This window comes from Chiloscyllium punctatum, chromosome 39, assembly GCF_047496795.1.
Source record: "Chiloscyllium punctatum isolate Juve2018m chromosome 39, sChiPun1.3, whole genome shotgun sequence".
In the NCBI taxonomy this organism is placed as follows: Eukaryota; Metazoa; Chordata; class Chondrichthyes; order Orectolobiformes; family Hemiscylliidae; genus Chiloscyllium; species Chiloscyllium punctatum.
Genome location: NC_092777.1, coordinates 69,916,591 through 69,935,393, shown reverse-complemented (window position 1 = coordinate 69,935,393; position 18,803 = coordinate 69,916,591). Strand labels below are relative to the sequence as shown.

The 18,803-nt window shown below is 47.6% G+C and overlaps 1 protein-coding gene across 1 annotated transcript in view; it reads right to left on the bottom strand.

Annotated features, from left to right (window-relative positions):
• Positions 1-7,707: 7,707 nt before the first annotated feature.
• The window catches only part of utp6 (UTP6 small subunit processome component), a 13,712-nt gene continuing 2,616 nt past the window's right edge, over positions 7,708-18,803 (bottom strand). Inside the window, exons 7-19 of the mRNA XM_072559039.1 lie at positions 18,785-18,803; positions 17,747-17,824; positions 17,341-17,422; positions 16,927-17,011; positions 16,664-16,842; positions 15,209-15,288; positions 15,026-15,103; positions 12,726-12,905; positions 11,242-11,322; positions 11,055-11,164; positions 9,188-9,254; positions 8,871-8,943; positions 7,708-8,135 (exon numbers count right to left, since the gene is read on the bottom strand). The exon at positions 18,785-18,803 is cut by the window's right edge and continues 100 nt beyond it. Of these exons, the coding sequence (XP_072415140.1) occupies positions 7,978-8,135; positions 8,871-8,943; positions 9,188-9,254; positions 11,055-11,164; positions 11,242-11,322; positions 12,726-12,905; positions 15,026-15,103; positions 15,209-15,288; positions 16,664-16,842; positions 16,927-17,011; positions 17,341-17,422; positions 17,747-17,824; positions 18,785-18,803 (1,270 nt within the window). The 3' untranslated portion in view covers positions 7,708-7,977. The remainder of the gene's footprint in view (positions 8,136-8,870; positions 8,944-9,187; positions 9,255-11,054; positions 11,165-11,241; positions 11,323-12,725; positions 12,906-15,025; positions 15,104-15,208; positions 15,289-16,663; positions 16,843-16,926; positions 17,012-17,340; positions 17,423-17,746; positions 17,825-18,784) is intronic.

The following is an 18,803-nucleotide window of genomic DNA, read 5'->3' as shown; positions in this document are numbered from 1 at the left end:
GTGCTTCCCCTATGTCCTCAGATTCCACACACAACTTCCCAAGACTGAGAAGATCAATGGAGAAAAGTTCCAGAAGATGTAACCTGGCTGTAATTTCAAGAGACTAAATTGTATAGTTTTGGTCTATTTAAGTGGGACTTACATTTGATCTATTTGGGAATAGTTAGAGGGGAATTGTAACTGTTAGATAAATAAATTATTATTTGTTCATTAGAGGGTGAGTTTCAGGGGTTTATTTCACTTAACCAGTCCTTTGTAACAGATTAAGGGGATGAGAGACAAGTTATCCCCATTCTCACACTCTTTAAACCGTTTATAGAGCAGGGTGCTCCCCTTTCGGTGATTCACTTTTAGTTCTCATAGAGGGGTCAACTTTCATTTTGTAACCATAGGCTTTAGAACATAGAACATTACAGCGCAGTACAGGCCCTTCGGCCCTCAATGTTGCGCCGACCTGTGGAACCGATCTGAAGCCTATCTATCCTACACTATTCCATTTTCATCCATATGTTTATCCAATGATCATTTAAATGCCCTTAAAGTTGGCGAGTCTACTGCTGCAGGCAGGGGATTCCAAGCCCCTACTACTGAGTAAAGAACTTACCTCTGACATCTGTCCTAAATCTATCACCCCTCAAACTGCTGAGACTAATCCCAGGTCTAAAAAAGCTTGGATAATTGTAGCTAGCATATCAACTCTCCCTGCAATTCTTTCACAATCTCAGGGTATGGCCCAGAAGATGTTCGTCCCTTAATTTTCAATGAAATCTTTTTTTCTGTTTATCATGAGACTAGAGGTAAAGTAATAAATTTGCTCTTTATCTGAAGACAACTTCATGATTGGCTCCTTATTGTTTACAGTAGCAACAGTTTGTCACATTTTAATCAGAGGGGCAGCAAAGAAATTAAACAGATGTTAGGATCACACACACAGCTGGTCCACTCAATCTCACCGTCAGGATGGAAAACAACGATAACTTTCCTCATTTGATTTTGTTGGGGCAGTTAAATTTCTATCCAATGGTAGGTGTAGGATGCTGACTGTCAGCTATACAGCAACAGGAATATTGTGTAAAGACAATGGATAAATTCTCTCTTTTTAGAGACAGCGATTGCCCTTCACTTACATGTTGCAAGAATATTCCAGCCAAACATCAACTCAAGATTGGATATTCCAGGTCTCACTGCATTTGGACACGGACCGTCTCAGTACCTGAGGAGTAGTAAATGGTGCTGGACAAATGGGCAAACATCCCCATTTCTAACCTTATGTTGGAGGAAAGGTCATCGATGAAGCAGCTGAAGATAGCAGAGCCTAGCAGAGTGTTCAATTACAGCAGCAGCAGGGATGTCTTGCTGCAATTAAACAGGGCCCCTGTCTGAGGATGGATGTTCAGGTGACAGCAGGAGTGAAGTAAAGGTTTACCAGACTGACTCCTGGGAGAGCAGGACTGATAAAAGGAGGTGGGGGTGGGGGAGGGGGAGGAATCATAGAGACCCATAACATTCTAACAGGACTATACTGGTTTGATGTGGGAAGGATGTTCCTGGTGAAGGGACAGTTGAAAGATAGGGGATAAATCATTTAGGACTGAGGTGAGCATTTTCTTTCACCCAGAGCACTTTAGAAACAACCATCATAATCCTGTAAGTTTTAAATTACTTCAGGATAACAGTAGTCCTCAGGTGAAAGTATTAAATTGGGGAAAGGCTAACAACCTCAATATTAGGCAGGAAATGGGGATTGCAGATTAGGGGCAGGTGATGGAGGGTTCATCCATATCTGGAATGTGGGAACATTTTAAAGGCCAACTGACGAGAGTTCAGGACCAGCATATCACTGTGAGGATGAAGGATAAGGATGGCAAGATTCAGATGACCAGAGATATTGAACCTTCGTCAAAAAGAGAAAGGAGAGATAAGGTTTAAGAAACGGAAGTCAGAGACCTCGTAGAATATGAAGAAAGCAGGAAAGAACTCAAACAAGGAATTAGGAGGGCTCAAAATGGCAATAAAATAGTCTTGGCAAACACAAATATCCCAAGGAATTTTATTCATACAAACAGCAAGAGGATAGCTAGGGAACATGTAGGCCCATTCAAGAACAAACAGAGAATTTATTCATTGTGCTGGAGGAAGTGGGTGAGATCCTGAATGAGGCATTTATATCAGTATTCACAAAAGAGGAGGTGTTGGGTGCTGAGTCTCAGGAAGGCTGTGTTGATATTCCAGGGTATATCGATATAAAAATGTGGCACTGAGTGTTAAGGTATCAGGTCCCCGGGAGTCGATGGGATCTATCCCAGAATGCTGAGGGAGCAAATTGCTGGAGCTTTGTACAAAATCTTTGTATCTTCTTTAGTCCCAGGAGTCTGGAGAATCGCCAACATTGTTCCTTTGTTTAAGGGATAGCCCAAACAAACTACATGTCAGTGAACCTTATGTCAGGGTAGGGAAATGATCAAAGATATTTAGGGAGTGGATTTACTCACATTTGGAAAAATATGTATTTATTAGCAATAAGCAGCATGGCTTTGTGCAAGGTAGGTCATGTCTCTGAGTTTTTTGAGGAAGTGACAAAGATGATTGTTGAGGGCAAGGCAGTGGATATTGTCTAATAGCAGGGGATTTGACAGACTGATAGGACAATGTCACATGGAGAACCTACAATGAGCTGCTAAGATGGATGCAGAATGCTAACGTGGGGCGGCTGTTTGTTGGCAAATTCACATCTGACATGTGGGAGACTTTTAAAGGTCAGTTGATCAGAGTTCAGGACCGGCACCTTCCAGTGAGGGTGAAAGATAAGGATGTCAAGAGATATTGAAGCTTTAGTCCAAAAGATATGGAAGCATATGCAAGGTTTAGGAAACAGGAATTAGACAAGATCCTGAAGGAGCATAATTAAGTAGGAAAGGATTTAAACAAGGAATTAGGAGGGCTCAAAACAAAATGACTCCATGTTCTTGGAAAGTGGGATTAAGGAGATTAGGGCATATTAGGAGCAAGAGGGTGAGCTTAGCGAAAGGGTAGATCCACTCAAGGACAAAGGAGGGACTTTGAGCCAGAAGAATTGGGTGAGTCGTTAACAAATATTTTGCATCAGTATTCACCAAAGCAAAGGGCATGGATGATGGTAAGGTTAGGGAGATGAACGTTGATACGTTGGAACATGTCAATATCAAGGAGGTGGTGGTGTTGGGTGTCTTCAAAATAATTAAGTCTCCAGGATCTAACGGAATCCATTCCAGGATATTGAGGGAGGCAAGGGAGGACAGACAGAAATCTTTGCATCCTCTTTAGTCACAGGCGAGGTCCCGGAGACTGGAGAATCACCAGCTCAGTTCCTTTGATTAAGGACAAGAGGGAGAGTAGGTGATTATAGGGCCATCAGCCTTACATCAGGAGGAGGGAAGATTCTGAAGGACATACTTACTCACATTCGGAGACAGTGTGGCTTTATGAGAGGGACGGCTTGTCACACAAATGAGCTTTTTTTAAAGGAAGGGACAAACCTGGTGGATTTTTAAAAAGTGTACTCACTTGTGGGATGTGGTGTCTCTGGCTGGCCAGCATTTATTGCCTATCCCTAGCTGCCCCTGAATGGAATGGTTGGCTAGGCCATTTCAGAGAGTGACTGAGAGTTAACCACATTGCTGGGGGCCTGGAGTTATGTGCAGGCCAGACCAGGTAAGGATGGCAGATTTCCTTCTCTGAAGGACATTAATGAACCAGGTGGGATTTTATGATAATGGGCAATGGTTTCATGAGTAGTTTCTGAATTATGTACTTTTAACAAAAATCTTAAATTTAAATTCTTCCCTCTGCCATGGTGGAATTCAAACCAGGCTCCCCTAAACATTCCCTGTGGTCTCTGGGATAACGGTCTGGCAATGATACCTTTGGGCCATTGCTCCTCTGAAGGTTCGGGCAGTGGGTGTTGCCTGCAGGGACTTTACTGAAGCATTTGACAAGGTCCCTCATGGTCGGCTCATCCAGAAGGGGAAGGAACAGAGAATTCATCAAGTGCTGGTGTGGCAGCTACAAAACTGGCTTGGTCACAGAGCACAGAGGGTAGACTACACTTGGTGACACAGCACACAGGGTAGACTACACTTGGTCACAGAGCACACAGGGTAGACTACACTTGGTCACAGAGCACAGAGGGTAGACTACACTTGGTCACAGAGCACACAGGGTAGACTACACTTGGTCACAGAGCACACAGGGTAGACTACACTTGGTCACAGAGCACACAGGGTAGACTACACTTGGTCACAGAGCACAGAGGGTAGACTACACTTGGTGACACAGCACACAGGGTAGACTACACTTGGTCACACAGCACACAGGGTAGACTACACTTGGTGACACAGCACACAGGGTAGACTACACTTGGTGACACAGCACACAGGGTAGACTACACTTGGTGACACAGCACACAGGGTAGACTACACTTGGTCACAGAGCACACAGGGTAGACTACACTTGGTGACACAGCACACAGGGTAGACTACACTTGGTGACACAGCACACAGGGTAGACTACACTTGGTCACAGAGCACACAGGGTAGACTACACTTGGTGACACAGCACACAGGGTAGACTACACTTGGTGACACAGCACACAGGGTAGACTACACTTGGTGACACAGCACACAGGGTAGACTACACTTGGTCACAGAGCACACAGGGTAGACTACACTTGGTCACACAGCACAGAGGGTAGACTACACTTGGTCACACAGCACACAGGGTAGACTACACTTGGTGACACAGCACAGAGGGTAGACTACACTTGGTGACACAGCACAGAGGGTAGACTACACTTGGTCACAGAGCACAGAGGGTAGACTACACTTAGTGACACAGCACAGGGTAGACTACACTTGGTGACACAGCACACAGGGTAGACTACACTTGGTGACACAGCACACAGGGTAGACTACACTTGGTGACACAGCACACAGGGTAGACTACACTTGGTGACACAGCACACAGAGTAGACTACACTTGGTCACAGAGCACACAGGGTAGACTACACTTGGTGACACAGCACACAGGGTAGACTACACTTGGTGACACAGCACACAGGGTAGACTACACTTGGTCACAGAGCACAGAGGGTAGACTACACTTGGTGACACAGCACACAGGGTAGACTACACTTGGTCACACAGCACACAGGGTAGACTACACTTGGTCACACAGCACACAGGGTAGACTACACTTGGTGACACAGCACACAGGGTAGACTACACTTGGTGACACAGCACACAGGGTAGACTACACTTGGTGACACAGCACACAGGGTAGACTACACTTGGTGACACAGCACACAGGGTAGACTACACTTGGTCACAGAGCACAGAGGGTAGACTACACTTGGTCACAGAGCACAGAGGGTAGACTACACTTGGTGACGCAGCACACAGGGTAGACTACACTTGGTGACGCAGCACACAGGGTAGACTACACTTGGTGACACAGCACACAGGGTAGACTACACTTGGTGACACAGCACACAGGGTAGACTACACTTGGTGACACAGCACACAGGGTAGACTACACTTGGTGACACAGCACACAGGGTAGACTACACTTGGTGACACAGCACACAGGGTAGACTACACTTGGTGACACAGCACACAGGGTAGACTACACTTGGTGACACAGCACACAGGGTAGACTACACTTGGTGACACAGCACACAGGGTAGACTACACTTGGTGACACAGCACACAGGGTAGACTACACTTGGTGACACAGCACACAGGGTAGACTACACTTGGTGACACAGCACACAGGGTAGACTACACTTGGTGACACAGCACACAGGGTAGACTACACTTGGTGACACAGCACACAGGGTAGACTACACTTGGTGACACAGCACACAGGGTAGACTACACTTGGTGACACAGCACACAGGGTAGACTACACTTGGTGACACAGCACACAGGGTAGACTACACTTGGTGACACAGCACACAGGGTAGACTACACTTGGTCACACAGCACACAGGGTAGACTACACTTGGTCACACAGCACACAGGGTAGACTACACTTGGTCACACAGCACACAGGGTAGACTACACTTGGTGACACAGCACACAGGGTAGACTACACTTGGTCACACAGCACACAGGGTAGACTACACTTGGTGACACAGCACACAGGGTAGACTACACTTGGTGACACAGCACACAGGGTAGACTACACTTGGTCACACAGCACACAGGGTAGACTACACTCTCCTTTTTTGTCATCTGTACTCAACAATTACAGTGGAAAATCTGTGATGTCACTTCTCAGCTCCATCTTAGGTCCAGATACTTAAAGTGTTGCTACAGAGTAAAGAAAAGTGTAGGTAAGCATGGGAATAGAGTTTAAAACGTCTGGAATGATAAAAGTGCCCATAACGTACTTACGTTTTCCAACATGATCCTGCACCTGCTGACACCAGAACATCAGGCTGACCCCCTTGGTGTGTGCTAGCCCCCAAACCAGGCTCACTGTGCTCCCCTGCTCCAGGAAAGCACCGACACAGGAGCTGGGAGTAGCAGAGACATTAGCAACACTGAAGAAAGAGGCATTCAGACAGACACATGGAGAGGGGGATATGGACCTGAAAGGAACAGGGGCAGAGTGTTTATATTAGAAAGATAACACCTGCTGGGCACAGATAGTGGTAGGCTGAGTGACCTGGCCCTGTGCTGTACTGTTTCATGGCCAGAGAGTGGTGGGTCTGTGGGATTCACAGCCACAGGAGGAAACCGAGGCCAGAACATTGTACAATTTCACAAAAGAAACGGAGGTAATACATGGGGCTGACAGGATCATCGTGCCCTCAAGACACCTGGTTCACCTGGTTCCCCCACCCTTCAACACTAAACCCCCGCCCCCTCAACACCCCCACCCTTCAACACTAAACCCCCACCCCCTCAACAACCCCCCACTCTTCAACACTAAACCCCCGCCCCCTCAACAACCCCACCCTTCAACACTAAACCCCCACCCCCTCAACAACCCCCCACCCTTCAACACTAAACCCCCGCCCCCTCAACACCCCCACCCTTCAACACTAAACCCCCGCCCCCTCAACACCCCCACCCTTCAACACTAAACCCCCACCCCCTCAACAACCCCCCACCCTTCAACACTAAACCCCCGCCCCCTCAACAACCCCACCCTTCAACACTAAACCCCCACCCCCTCAACAACCCCCCCACCCTTCAACACTAAACCCCCGCCCCCTCAACACCCCCACCCTTCAACACTAAACCCCCGCCCCCTCAACACCCCCACCCTTCAACACTAAACCCCCGCCCCCTCAACACCCCCACCCTTCAACACTAAACCCCCGCCCCCTCAACACCCCCACCCTTCAACACTAAACCCCCACCCCCTCAACAACCCCCCACCCTCCAACACTAAACCCCCGCCCCCTCAACACCCCCACCCTTCAACACTAAACCCCCGCCCCCTCAACAACCCCCCGCCCCCTCAACACCCCCCGCCCTTCAACACTACCCCCCCGCCCCCTGCGCCTCTTAACACTTCCCCTTCCCCACTCCAACCCCCAGCCTCCCCTCCCCTCCCCCAGTCTGTGCGGATCCAGTACGAGCAGCAGAAAATTGGGATCAACCCATGAACACTCATCAAACAAAGTTCAGTTTTCCAAAGCTCAGCGTTCCAACTCCAATGTAAAGCTTCCTGGTTTATTCTCATTCACATTGAGATTGCTCAGATACATCAATAACACATTACAGGCCAAGTTCAGACTGACAGGGTCCTAGTATTGCCCCAGGCACACCAGCAGGGTCTGCCTGGGACACAGGAGAGTTCCTGAGATCCAAACAAGATAAACTTTAAATCAGTGTGACTCCTCCACATGGCAACAGATTCCAGGAATGACTGGGAATGTTCAAACGTTGACAAATTGAAGGTTTTGTTCAGTATGAGATGTTGGTGAAGTTACAAGTGCCCGGTCTGTAGCAGGGTGTACTGAGACACAAACCGCTCCACCTCGGTTCCAACCAACACCTTCATGGCTCTCCAGTGGATCGGACCGGTCAGCTCAGGCTTACCCTGTGGGTGCCCCTGCTCCTCCTTGATATACTCCAGCCACAAATCTGCAGGAAACAGTCACACTGAAATGGAGGAGCTGACATCTCTGTGACTACAAATTACCCACAACCCCCTGGTGGAGAGTTACCAGAAACAAGGCAGCACACACACAAGCGTTAGTTTGACACCGAGGCAATGGTGTATTGGTATGACACTGCACTAGTAGTTAGGAGGCATTCATATTCTCAGGCCACAGGTTGGAATCACTACAGTAACTGATGAAATCAGAACTCCACCAAAACAACTAGTGGGTGGAAATCCCTCGAATCAGGGAAGGACATCTGCTGTCCTTTTCAGGTCTGTTACTTCAGACATGTGACAGCAATGTGGTTGATTCTGAACTGCCCTCTCAAATAGCCTAACAGGCCCTAGCAAAGCCTCAATCCTCAAGGAAGGATTCAGAATCAGATACTACAATCACTCTCAGCAATCCATAATCTCTGCTACATCCACTATTCATTTCAATGTTTAACCCTGTGCCTTCCCCATCCTGGGAGTGTTTGATGGAGACACCATCAAGGCAGATTTACTTTTAACTTCAGAGAAGAGGGAGCTTTAGGCTGTATCTAACCCCATGCTGTCCCTGTCCTGGGAGTGAGAGATGGGGACAGTATAGAGCAAGCTTTACTCTCTACCTAATCTTATGCTGCCCCGTCCTTTACATTGAAAGAATGTTTTTTGCTCATATGTTAATAATGCTACAATGTTAGCTTCTAACAAACAATGATACAGATTCCTACCAGCATTTGTGGATCCAAACTCCCTTAGTGCCCGCTCATAATATTCCCTGATACGCTCCATTCGACTGTATTCCTGGTGGAGAAAAGATAAACCAACATTCCAAACTGAGACTGGATATCACCCAAGGAATGGGTCATCTCATCCTGGATTCTCCAGTCAGCCCTCAGTCTTTAAACACTGCAGCCCCCAAACTGCTCACAATACAGTCCTCGCTGTAGACAGTGCACCCAGGCACTGACTCCATTCCTGCAGGTATTGGGACACTCACTCCCACCAGCCCTCCCTTACCCCAGCTCCCACAGACTCTCAGACTCACCTGCTGCTTTTCAATTGCAATCATTTTCTTGAAAAACTCTAAAGAAAAGGGTCTGTTTTCACAAAGACTGAAACAAAACAGAAAAGAGATGGTGACAGCTCGTTCCAAACTTCTCAGTGGGTCGTCAGAATGTACAGCAGCTTCAAATCAAGTCTCCCCAGTCATTGGGGCTACTGTCCCAGTTGGGTCAGCTTATAGTCATTTCCAATCCACTTCCCAGTAATTCCCCATCCCCTTCTCCCTTCCCAACAGAGGCTGTCTGTTAGCCATTCCATGCTGTTAAAATATCCCGTTCTGAGAACCCATTCACAAAATATTTTCTAAACTTGTGCTCTGTTCAGACCCTATGTGAGATATTTTTCACTTGGGAGGGGAACTTTCAGGGGATGGTGCTCCCATGTACCTGCTGCCCTTGTCCTTCCCAATGGAATTGGTCGTGGGTTTGGAAGGAGCTGTCTAAGGAGTCTTGGTGAATTTCTGCAGTGCATCTTATAGATAGTACACCCTGCTGCTACTGAGCGTCGGTGATGGAGGGGAGGGGATGTTTGTGGATGTGGTGCCAATCAAGCAGCTGCTTTGTCCTGGATGGTGTCAGGCTTCTGGAGTGTTGTTGGAGGCAAGTGGGGAGTATTCCCTCACACTCCTGACTTGTGCCTTGGAGATGGACAGGCTTTAGGGAGTCAGGAGGGGAGTTACTCACCGCAGTATTCCCAGCCTCTGACCTGCTCTTATATCTGCTGTTTAGGTGGCGAGTCCAGTTCAGTTTCTGGTCAATGGTAACCCCCAGGATGTTGACAGTGGGGGATTCAGTGATGGTAACACCACTGAATGTCAAGGGACAATGAGTAGATTGCCTTTTATTGGAGATAAGTCATTGCCTGGTGTTTGTGGGGGGCGAATGTTCCTTGCCACATGTCCAGATCTTGCTGTATTTGGATGCAGACTGCTTCAGAATCTGAGGAACAGGAACTGGGAAAGGCCCTTTGATCCAGCTCAGCTCTTAAACCAACGTCCAGACTCAAATCCAGATTCCCATTGGATCCTGTGTTCCTTATATGGGTCTTTCTGGGAGAGAGGTGTACGGTCACTAGAATTTTCCTAGAACTACACAGTTTAATTGAAGATAATGGGTATAAAGGCATGGCTTGTAATCCTGAGAGCTCAGAAAGTTAAATGGTAGGATCTAAATGAGGTTTAAGGTGAGGAATGAAGTGACAGGGTCGAGACAGTGCGAGCTACGTTCTCGGGTGGCAGTGTCAGTGTGGTCCAGCTGACAGCACTCTCTCTCTCTCTCTCTCTCGAGTCACAGGGCTCTCGGTTCACTCCCACTGCACTGTCCAGCACCCCCCAGCTGCAGAATTGAATGGTCAGCCCTGATCACAATGAAGGGCCGAATAGTCTACAGCTGCTGATTATTACTACATTGCTATTTGCGGGATCGTTCTGTGCACATATTAGTTCAATACATGACATTTCACTGGGTATTTCACCGACTCTAACGCACGATGGGCCACCTGATGGTGGTGAAACTGCGATAATATTACACAGCCTGGTCGCTCTGGGCTTAGTTGGAATCACTTTCTCACCCCTCTGCAGCTCTCAGCCCTCATCAGTAATGAGGTTTGGGGTCAATTGGAGTTTTCAAAATGGATTTTCATCAGGCAAAGGTATCAAGGATACCTGACATGGCTGCACCCCTCACAGTGTACGCTCCAGTCACTAAAGTCACTGACCAGTGGCACCTGGCTCGTTATTTAGCCTGGACCTGTGTTTCCACATTAAGGTGTTAAAGCGCAGTCGCTGCTGCTAAGAGAGATCCCCTCAGGTGGCTCCACACATTAAGGAAACCCAGTGAATTCCTACGCACCGAGTGAAGACTTTCCGTGCTCTCTTGTAGCCCCCGGTCTTAAAGGCCCAGTCCAGGTATCTCTCTTTCACAGTGACAGAGCCAGCTGTGACCTGGGTCTGTACTGCACGCTATTAACAAAGAAAAAGCAGTCAGTCTCTGACCTTCATAGCAGCCTGTGCAGAGATTAGCTCGGCCTGACACTTACCTGATACAGTGACTCAGTCTCATGAACACTACTTCGACTTTCACTCCAATCCAAACACAGAAGCCACAGTGGCAAAGCGTCCTGGAAGGCAGGAGGGAGACAGTCAGCAAAGACTCGAGTGAAGCAGCAGGAACAGAACAGGGAAAGATGCAAACAAGCTTCAATTAGGTCAAAGCACAATGACAGAGCAGAGAGAAGACAGGAAGCAGATGGCATTGTTTTTAAAAAAAGGTCAGGTACAAACAAAACAGCCCTGGGAAATGGAGATATGAGGAAGCAGTGAATCACAGGCAATGGATGGAGGTTTGCTCACTGAGCTGGAAGGTTCATTTTCAGATGTTTTGTCACCATACAAGGTACATACATCATACAAGTGAGTCTTCAGAGGAAGCTTCATCCAGAGGCTCACTGATGATGTTACCTAGTACAGTGATGAAACATCTGAAAAGGAACCTACCAGCTCAGTCAGCAAACCTCCATCCAGAACCTCAACCTGGGCTACAAATCTTCTCAAAACTCGCTAAGTACAGATAACGCGGAGAGAGTGCTCAGTGAATTCCAAAGTCACCAGACAGCAGCTGATAAAGGTTCATCATGATTAATTCGACTCAAAGAGGGATAGAAAAAAAGGAGTTAAACCATAGCAAATAAATTGCTGAAGAGGGGGATGACTGTGGTCTAAATGAGCTGTCCCAGTGCTTGATACATACACACAGAACAGGATGCTGCAAGGACATGGGCTTAGAGTTGGAGCAATGAGAAAGGCATTTAGGGAAAATGCATTTGAAAAAGGAACAGGGAATCACAGATCCCAGCTGCAAATACAGACAATCAACATGTGAGTAGGCGCAATGAGCAGAGAGATTAAACCTTGCAATCATTCCAGAAAGAGTTTGAATCTGAAATGTGGGGGTTAGGTGCACATCAATGGAGTGAATGGCCTTATCAGTATGTACATTGTGGATGGTCATGATAGCCCACACAGAGCTGCGGAGCGGATTCTGAAGCAGGGCTGGGATGGAGAAAGCACAGATCTGATTTTAACACTCAGGCCTAATGCCTGGTCACTGGCTGGCAGCAGCTTGAATGGGAGAACAGGGAATGCTGCTCCCAAAACATGGTACAGGGAGAGCCCTAACGAGCTCTCAGGGAATGCTGCCTCCAGTCTCACAATGCACCTTCCAGAATGTTCTCTCATGGCCTTAGCTCATGCTAGCAAACTCAAATGAAAATCTTTTACAATAACTGAGCTCCTGTGCTCTGAGTGACTCCCCCGTCCAGCTCTTGAAGTTGCTTTCCTGAGAGGTTGACACTTTGGAAACACTCTTCCAGCTCCCCCTGGTACATTGCCATTGATGAGGGAAAGGTTCTGAAAACAGGTCTGTTCAAGGCCTTCCTCACACTGGGATACTGCACTCCTATTCACACTGCAATACTACATGGGATGTAGCTACAAAACACCATGTGCTCAGGCTGTATCTCACCTTGACAGGGACTTTCTGGAAAGCCTGTTGGAAGATGGCGCTGACATCAGGACTCTGCAGCTCGATCAGAATCTCCAGGCTGCTCTGCCACATCTGCACTGAACCGGCAAAATTAGCGCTTGCAGACTTGACCAATCGAATTGCTTTCTCTGCATCCCCAAGGTCCACTAACAATTGAAGCTACAACACATTATAAACAATTAAAGCAGGATTTAAGCAATTACAGACAGCAGCTCTCTGCCCACTCAAATCAATCGATTAGGATATCATGCAAACCACAAAAGGCAGACTTGTGCAGGCCAGGGAAACCATAGGAACTGACTAAACCAGGGTCACTGGCCCAGGTAAACCTGAGAGAATCAGAATCTTTCCCCTCTTCTTCCTTTCTAACAACTTTATATCTCTGACCTCCATCAACTGTCACAGGTCCTAGAGACTAAGGTACAAAATGCCGTGCAAGAACTGTAACAAACACAACATTGGACAAACAGGCAGGAAACTAGACACCAGGATACATAAATATCAACCAACCACAAAAAGACATGATCCTCTCTCACTAGTACCCTCACATAGAGATGAGGAAGGACACCACTTTGACTGGGACAACACATCCATCCCAGGACAAGCCAAACAGAGACACACACTAGAATTCCTAGAAGCATGAGATTCCAACTGGAACTTTATCAACAAACACATTAACTTGGATCCCATTTACCACCCTCTGAGAAAAAGAACAGGAAATGGCATCACCACAGGAAATGACATCCCCAACCCAAGGAAACCTAAACACAAATAAAAAGCAGGCCATACCACCAACCAGTGCTTTGTCCAGAGGCTCACTGATGTTACCTAGTATGGTGACGAAATATCTGATCATGAACCTTCCAGCTCAACGAGCAAACCTACATCCAGGACCTCAACCTTAGCAACAAATCTTCTCAAAACCCGCTAGTTCCTAGAGAAAATGGTTCATGATCAATGACCCTCTCCTTTAAGGAGAGCAATCCCCACATTTCCGGTGTCAGTATATAACCTTGGTATCATCCTGGTAAAATTTCTCAGCACCTTTTCAGTTTTCCTGGGATTTGCAGCCAAGGATCGGACTGAATCCTACAGCTAGTGCAATTGAATTTGATTGGCTTTTTTTTCCAATGCCCCTAATGAGTTAATAAGAAAGCAGAGTTTCTTTAATAACACATCAACTTGCACCACCATCTTCATGGATTTAAGAACATGTCTGTGTCAGGGACTCAACCCCCAGGAGATTAGGCTGCCTCTCCAAGTCCCACCTCCAAAGGTCCACTTCCTTTCATTCATTCACAGGATGAGGGAGTCACTGGCTGGGTCAGTATTTATTGCCCATCCCTAATTACTCCGAGGGCAGTTATCAGTCAACCACATTGTTGTGGGTCTCGGGTCACATGTAGGCCCAGACCAGGCAGGGATGGCAGTTTCCTCCCCTAAAGGACATTTGCAATGGATTCATGGTCATCGTCAGTTACCCCAGCTCCCCAAAACGCTCCGTGTGTCTGGATTAACCCGGGTCCCCAAAACGCTCCGTGTATCTGGATTAACCCGGGTCCCCAAAACGCTCCGTGTGTCTGGATTAACCCGGGTCCCCAAAACGCTTCGTGTGTCTGGATTAACCCGGGTCCCCAAAACGCTCCGTGTGTCTGGATTACCCCGGGTCCCCAAAACGCTCCGTGTGTCTGGATTACCCCGGGTCCCCAAAACGCTCCCTCAGCTCCTGGATTACCCCGGATTCCCAGAACGCTCCCAGGGTGCCTGGATTAAAGAATCCAATAATAATACCCCTAGGGTGTCACCGCCCCATCACTTGCCATCTGTAAATTAAAATTGTATCTGCTGTCTTCCTCGCTGTTTCCCCAGCCTGACTGTATTCTGATGTGTGCTGCTGTCCTACACCCTACTTGCTATATTATCATGTTTTGTATTTCAAATTCTTTCTACCCAATATCTGTCCTGTAAATGTAACAGTTGCAATGATCCTAGTGCTGCCTGCTGTGGAACCCCACTGCACCCTTCCCTGGGCTCTCAGCCCATCCACCCCCCAGTCTCCTACTCCTCAGACTGATTCACCTCCACCTCTCCCTCTCCTGTACATCACACCACACTAGGGAAGAGGCTTTTCTAGAATTCCCTACGGGCTTTATTGTTAGCTTATCTTAGATTAAAGATCTCCCATCCTGATCACCCTCAGAAATGAAAACAACTTGTCTAAGTTTAATATTAATCATTGCGAAGGCCTCTATGAGGGAGGAGAACATTATGAATCTTACCCACTGCTTATAGAGAGCCTGGGGTAACAGCGAGGACTCATGCGCCTTTTCAAAAACATGGAGCACCTTGTTCAGCCTCTGAAACACAGTGAGTGAATGGGTTCGCACAGCCACAGAGGTCAGGATACAATGGATAGCAGAACAATAATCACAGACACTGGGATATCAGCCTCTCCAACTCACCGTGTTACGAAGAAATTCATTGTTAGTTTTCCGTTTAAACCTTTCCAGGCAGAAACTGATATAACATTTCCACATGGTTTCTGTAATCAGAAAACAGCAGCTCAGAAAGGCCAGAGGGCAGGCCGTGACTAAGTAACTGGGCCCCAACTTTAAGCACCAGCACTCCCCACTCAAGGGAGCAGTGAGAGATTTAAGGTGTGGAAACTGCTGCTCCAAAGATCCAATTCAACTCCCCTCACCCCCCAGCCCACCCTGACCCCTCTCAACCTATCATTCCTTCATTCAACTCCCTTCTCACCCACCTTGCCTCCCTCCCTCGCACCCAATCTGTTAGAATTCTTTCAGGAGGTAACGAGAAAATTAGACAAAGAAGAGCCAGTGGATGTGATCTATTTGGATTTCCAGGAGGCCTTTGACAAACAAGGTGCTGCACAAGAAGCTGCTGAATAAGAGCTCATGGTGTTAGAGGCAAGGTATTGGTATGGATGGGGGATTGGCTGACTCTCCGAGGGCAGAGAGTGGGGATAAAGGGGTCATTTTCAGGGTGGCAGCCAGTGACGAGTGGAGTTACACAGGGGTCAGTGTTGGAACCATAACTATTCATATTATACATTAACAATCTGGACAAAGCAACTGAGGGCATTGTTGGTAAGTTTGCAAATGACATAAAAATAGGTGGAGGGACAGTTAGGTGTTGAGGAAACAGGGAGGCTGTAGAAGGACTTACACAGACTAAAAGAGTGAGCAAAGAACTGGTAGATGGGAGTCCAAGGTCAAGATTCTCTTAAGGTTAACGTGCAGGTTCAGTTGGCAATTAGGAAGACAAATACAATGTTAGTGTTCACTTTGAGAGGGCTAGAATACAAGAGCAGGGATGTACTGCTGAGGCTGTATAATGGTTCTGGTCAGACTGCATTGGGAATATTGGGCCTTGTATCAAAGGAAGGATGCGCTGGCATTGGAGGGGATCCAAAGAAGGTTTAAAATAATGATCCCAGGGATGAAGGATTTGCCATGAGGAACGGTTGAGGACTCTGGAACTGTGTGCGATGGAGTTTGAAAGGATGATGGGAATTTAATTGAAACTTGCTGAATACAGAGGCCTGGACAGAGTAACGTGGGAGAGACTAGGCCCGAGGGTACAGCCTCAGGGTGAAGGGAGATGAACTGAGACGAGGAGGAACTTCTTCAGTCAGAGGATCATGATTCATTGCCACAAAGGACCATGGGGGTCACGTCACTGAGTATTTAAGACAGGGATAGATTTAGTTTGTGATTAGTAAAGGAATCAAGGGTTATTGAGAGAATACAGGAGAATGAGGTTGAGAAACATTTCAGGCACAAATGAATTACAAACCGACGGGCCGAATGGACTAGTGTTGCTTCTACAACTTATGGTTTTACCTCCTCTCCCACTCTCCCTGATATCCAAGCCTCAGTAGAATATATACAGACCTGTAGGCACAGAGACAACGGCTTCCTCATACACAGCCCAGCACCTCTCCTCTTTTCGAGCGATATCTGAAGCTTTTGTCTGTTTGGAGCAGGCTGACACCGGCAGCACCTCTGTATCTAACTCCTGCCTGGCCACAAAGTCCCAACACACTGGCTGGTTAGCATGCAGAGTCTGGAGGCTGGAGAGACAAGATGATCCAACTGAGCACATCACCCCAGCCATTCCGATCCAGCTTCACACCCCCACTCTCCCCCATACTCACTCCTGCACTATCTCTTTCCGAATGTCCTGTGTGAAATCAAACATCTCAGCAATTTTCCAAAATGAGAGGTGGAACTCTGCATCCCCTGAGATAAACACAAGACACAGAGAGAAGGAGAGAGTGAGAGTGTGAGAACATCTGAGCGACAAAGAAAGAAAGTAAGAGTGCACAGATCTCCGCGTCCCCCAGCGGGGGCGTGAGCGCACACCCGCCTCCCCCAGCGGGGGCGTGAGCGCACACCCGCCTCCCCCAGCGGGGGCGTGAGCGCACACCCGCCTCCCCCAGCGGGGGCGTGAGCGCACACCCGCGTTCCCCATCAGGGCGTGAGCGCAGACCCCCGCTCCACATCGCAGGTGTAAGTGCGGACACATGCTCCCCATCGTGACCATGACCACAGTGGGATCACTCACTCACCGGGGATTTTCTCAATGGCATTCTTGTAAACAATACGAGCCAAGTGTCCACGGACAATCTCCTCTGGATACTCTGCTTCAGTCTGGGGACAGAAAACATGTGACAGGTCTATTCCGGCAACGTTACACAATTGGTGGTGCAGCAGTCTCAGTGACTGGAATCATACTGCCAACTGCAGAGATTCACATCCAAACCCGTAAGCATGTGCACCATGCACTCCATCAATATCTCCCTCATCACTCGACCCCACCCAATAAAACCAGCTTACTCCCCCAGGACAATACACCCAACCTGCCCTGACATACAGTTCTAACCCTTGTGCTTGTTGAAGCGTTGCAGCCCCCAGCCCACCCCCTCGTTCCCCGTCCTAACCACGCCTCCAGCTCCCTGGGCTCCAATTCTTTACCAGTTTCAGCTTTGCTGTTTCCAGCAGCTGTTTCTCCTTCCGCATCTTCTCGGTGTGCATCAACTCCATCCGGAAATACTGCCAAAGACAAGGTCACAAAGATCACCACTTTGTTTTTATGTTTATTAACTGTGAACTGAAATGAGAAAGAACTGCTTTGGAAAACAAAAATAAGTAATTTGATCGTCATTGTGAGCAAAGATTAAAGAACTTGAAGTTACTCCAGCTCGGTATCCTGTCAGTGAGTCGCCCTTTATTTACACAGGGAGAGTCCTTGACACTGATCCAGGTTCCTCAGAAGCAGCTCAGAGTGAGCAGAACCTCTGACCCTCCTGATTATTTTTTATTTAATCAAACAGTGAAGGGGCATTCCTGTTTATTTTATTTTTACACACCCGAGTGGCCAGTGAGAAGTCCTTTTTTTAAAAAATAACCCCCACACTACCGCCTAACTGCGGTAGTGCTTATTTTTTCCCCAGCACCCATGGTGTGTGTGTGTAGGTGTGAGACAGTGAGAGACACAAGGTGCACGAATCTTTATTCAGTATCCACTACCAGGAAGATAGGAAAACAACCGAGTGGCCAGTGACAAGCACCGCCCTTCACATCAAAGGGCAATGCTGTGTGATCAATCTGTTGGCCAGGGCTCTCTGATTGGGGCTGTTAAAGTGGTCCAATCAGGGAACTCAGATTCGGAGCTCCATCTGGCTGACCTTGTTCCAGTCACCACAGAACTGCTCTCCTTGCTTTCCAGCTGTCCATTAATGATTTTCTTGTCTATGTGTCTGCAAGTAAGGGGCTGCTCATAACAGAATTCAAGATCATCGTAGGATTACATGATGGCTGTTTTGGACTCAGCCTGCAGTTAGAAAATAATGAAATAAGAACTTTTATTAAGTACAGAAATATAGTCCATACTTTTTATCAAACTGGACCCAAGAATCAGTTGAATTGGGGAATCTTTGCCCTCCAGTTTCCAGTTCATTCTCCGTCAGTTTCAACATCAAGGAAGGAAACCCATTGATGGAGCAGCCTTACCTCCTGATACAGCTTCTGA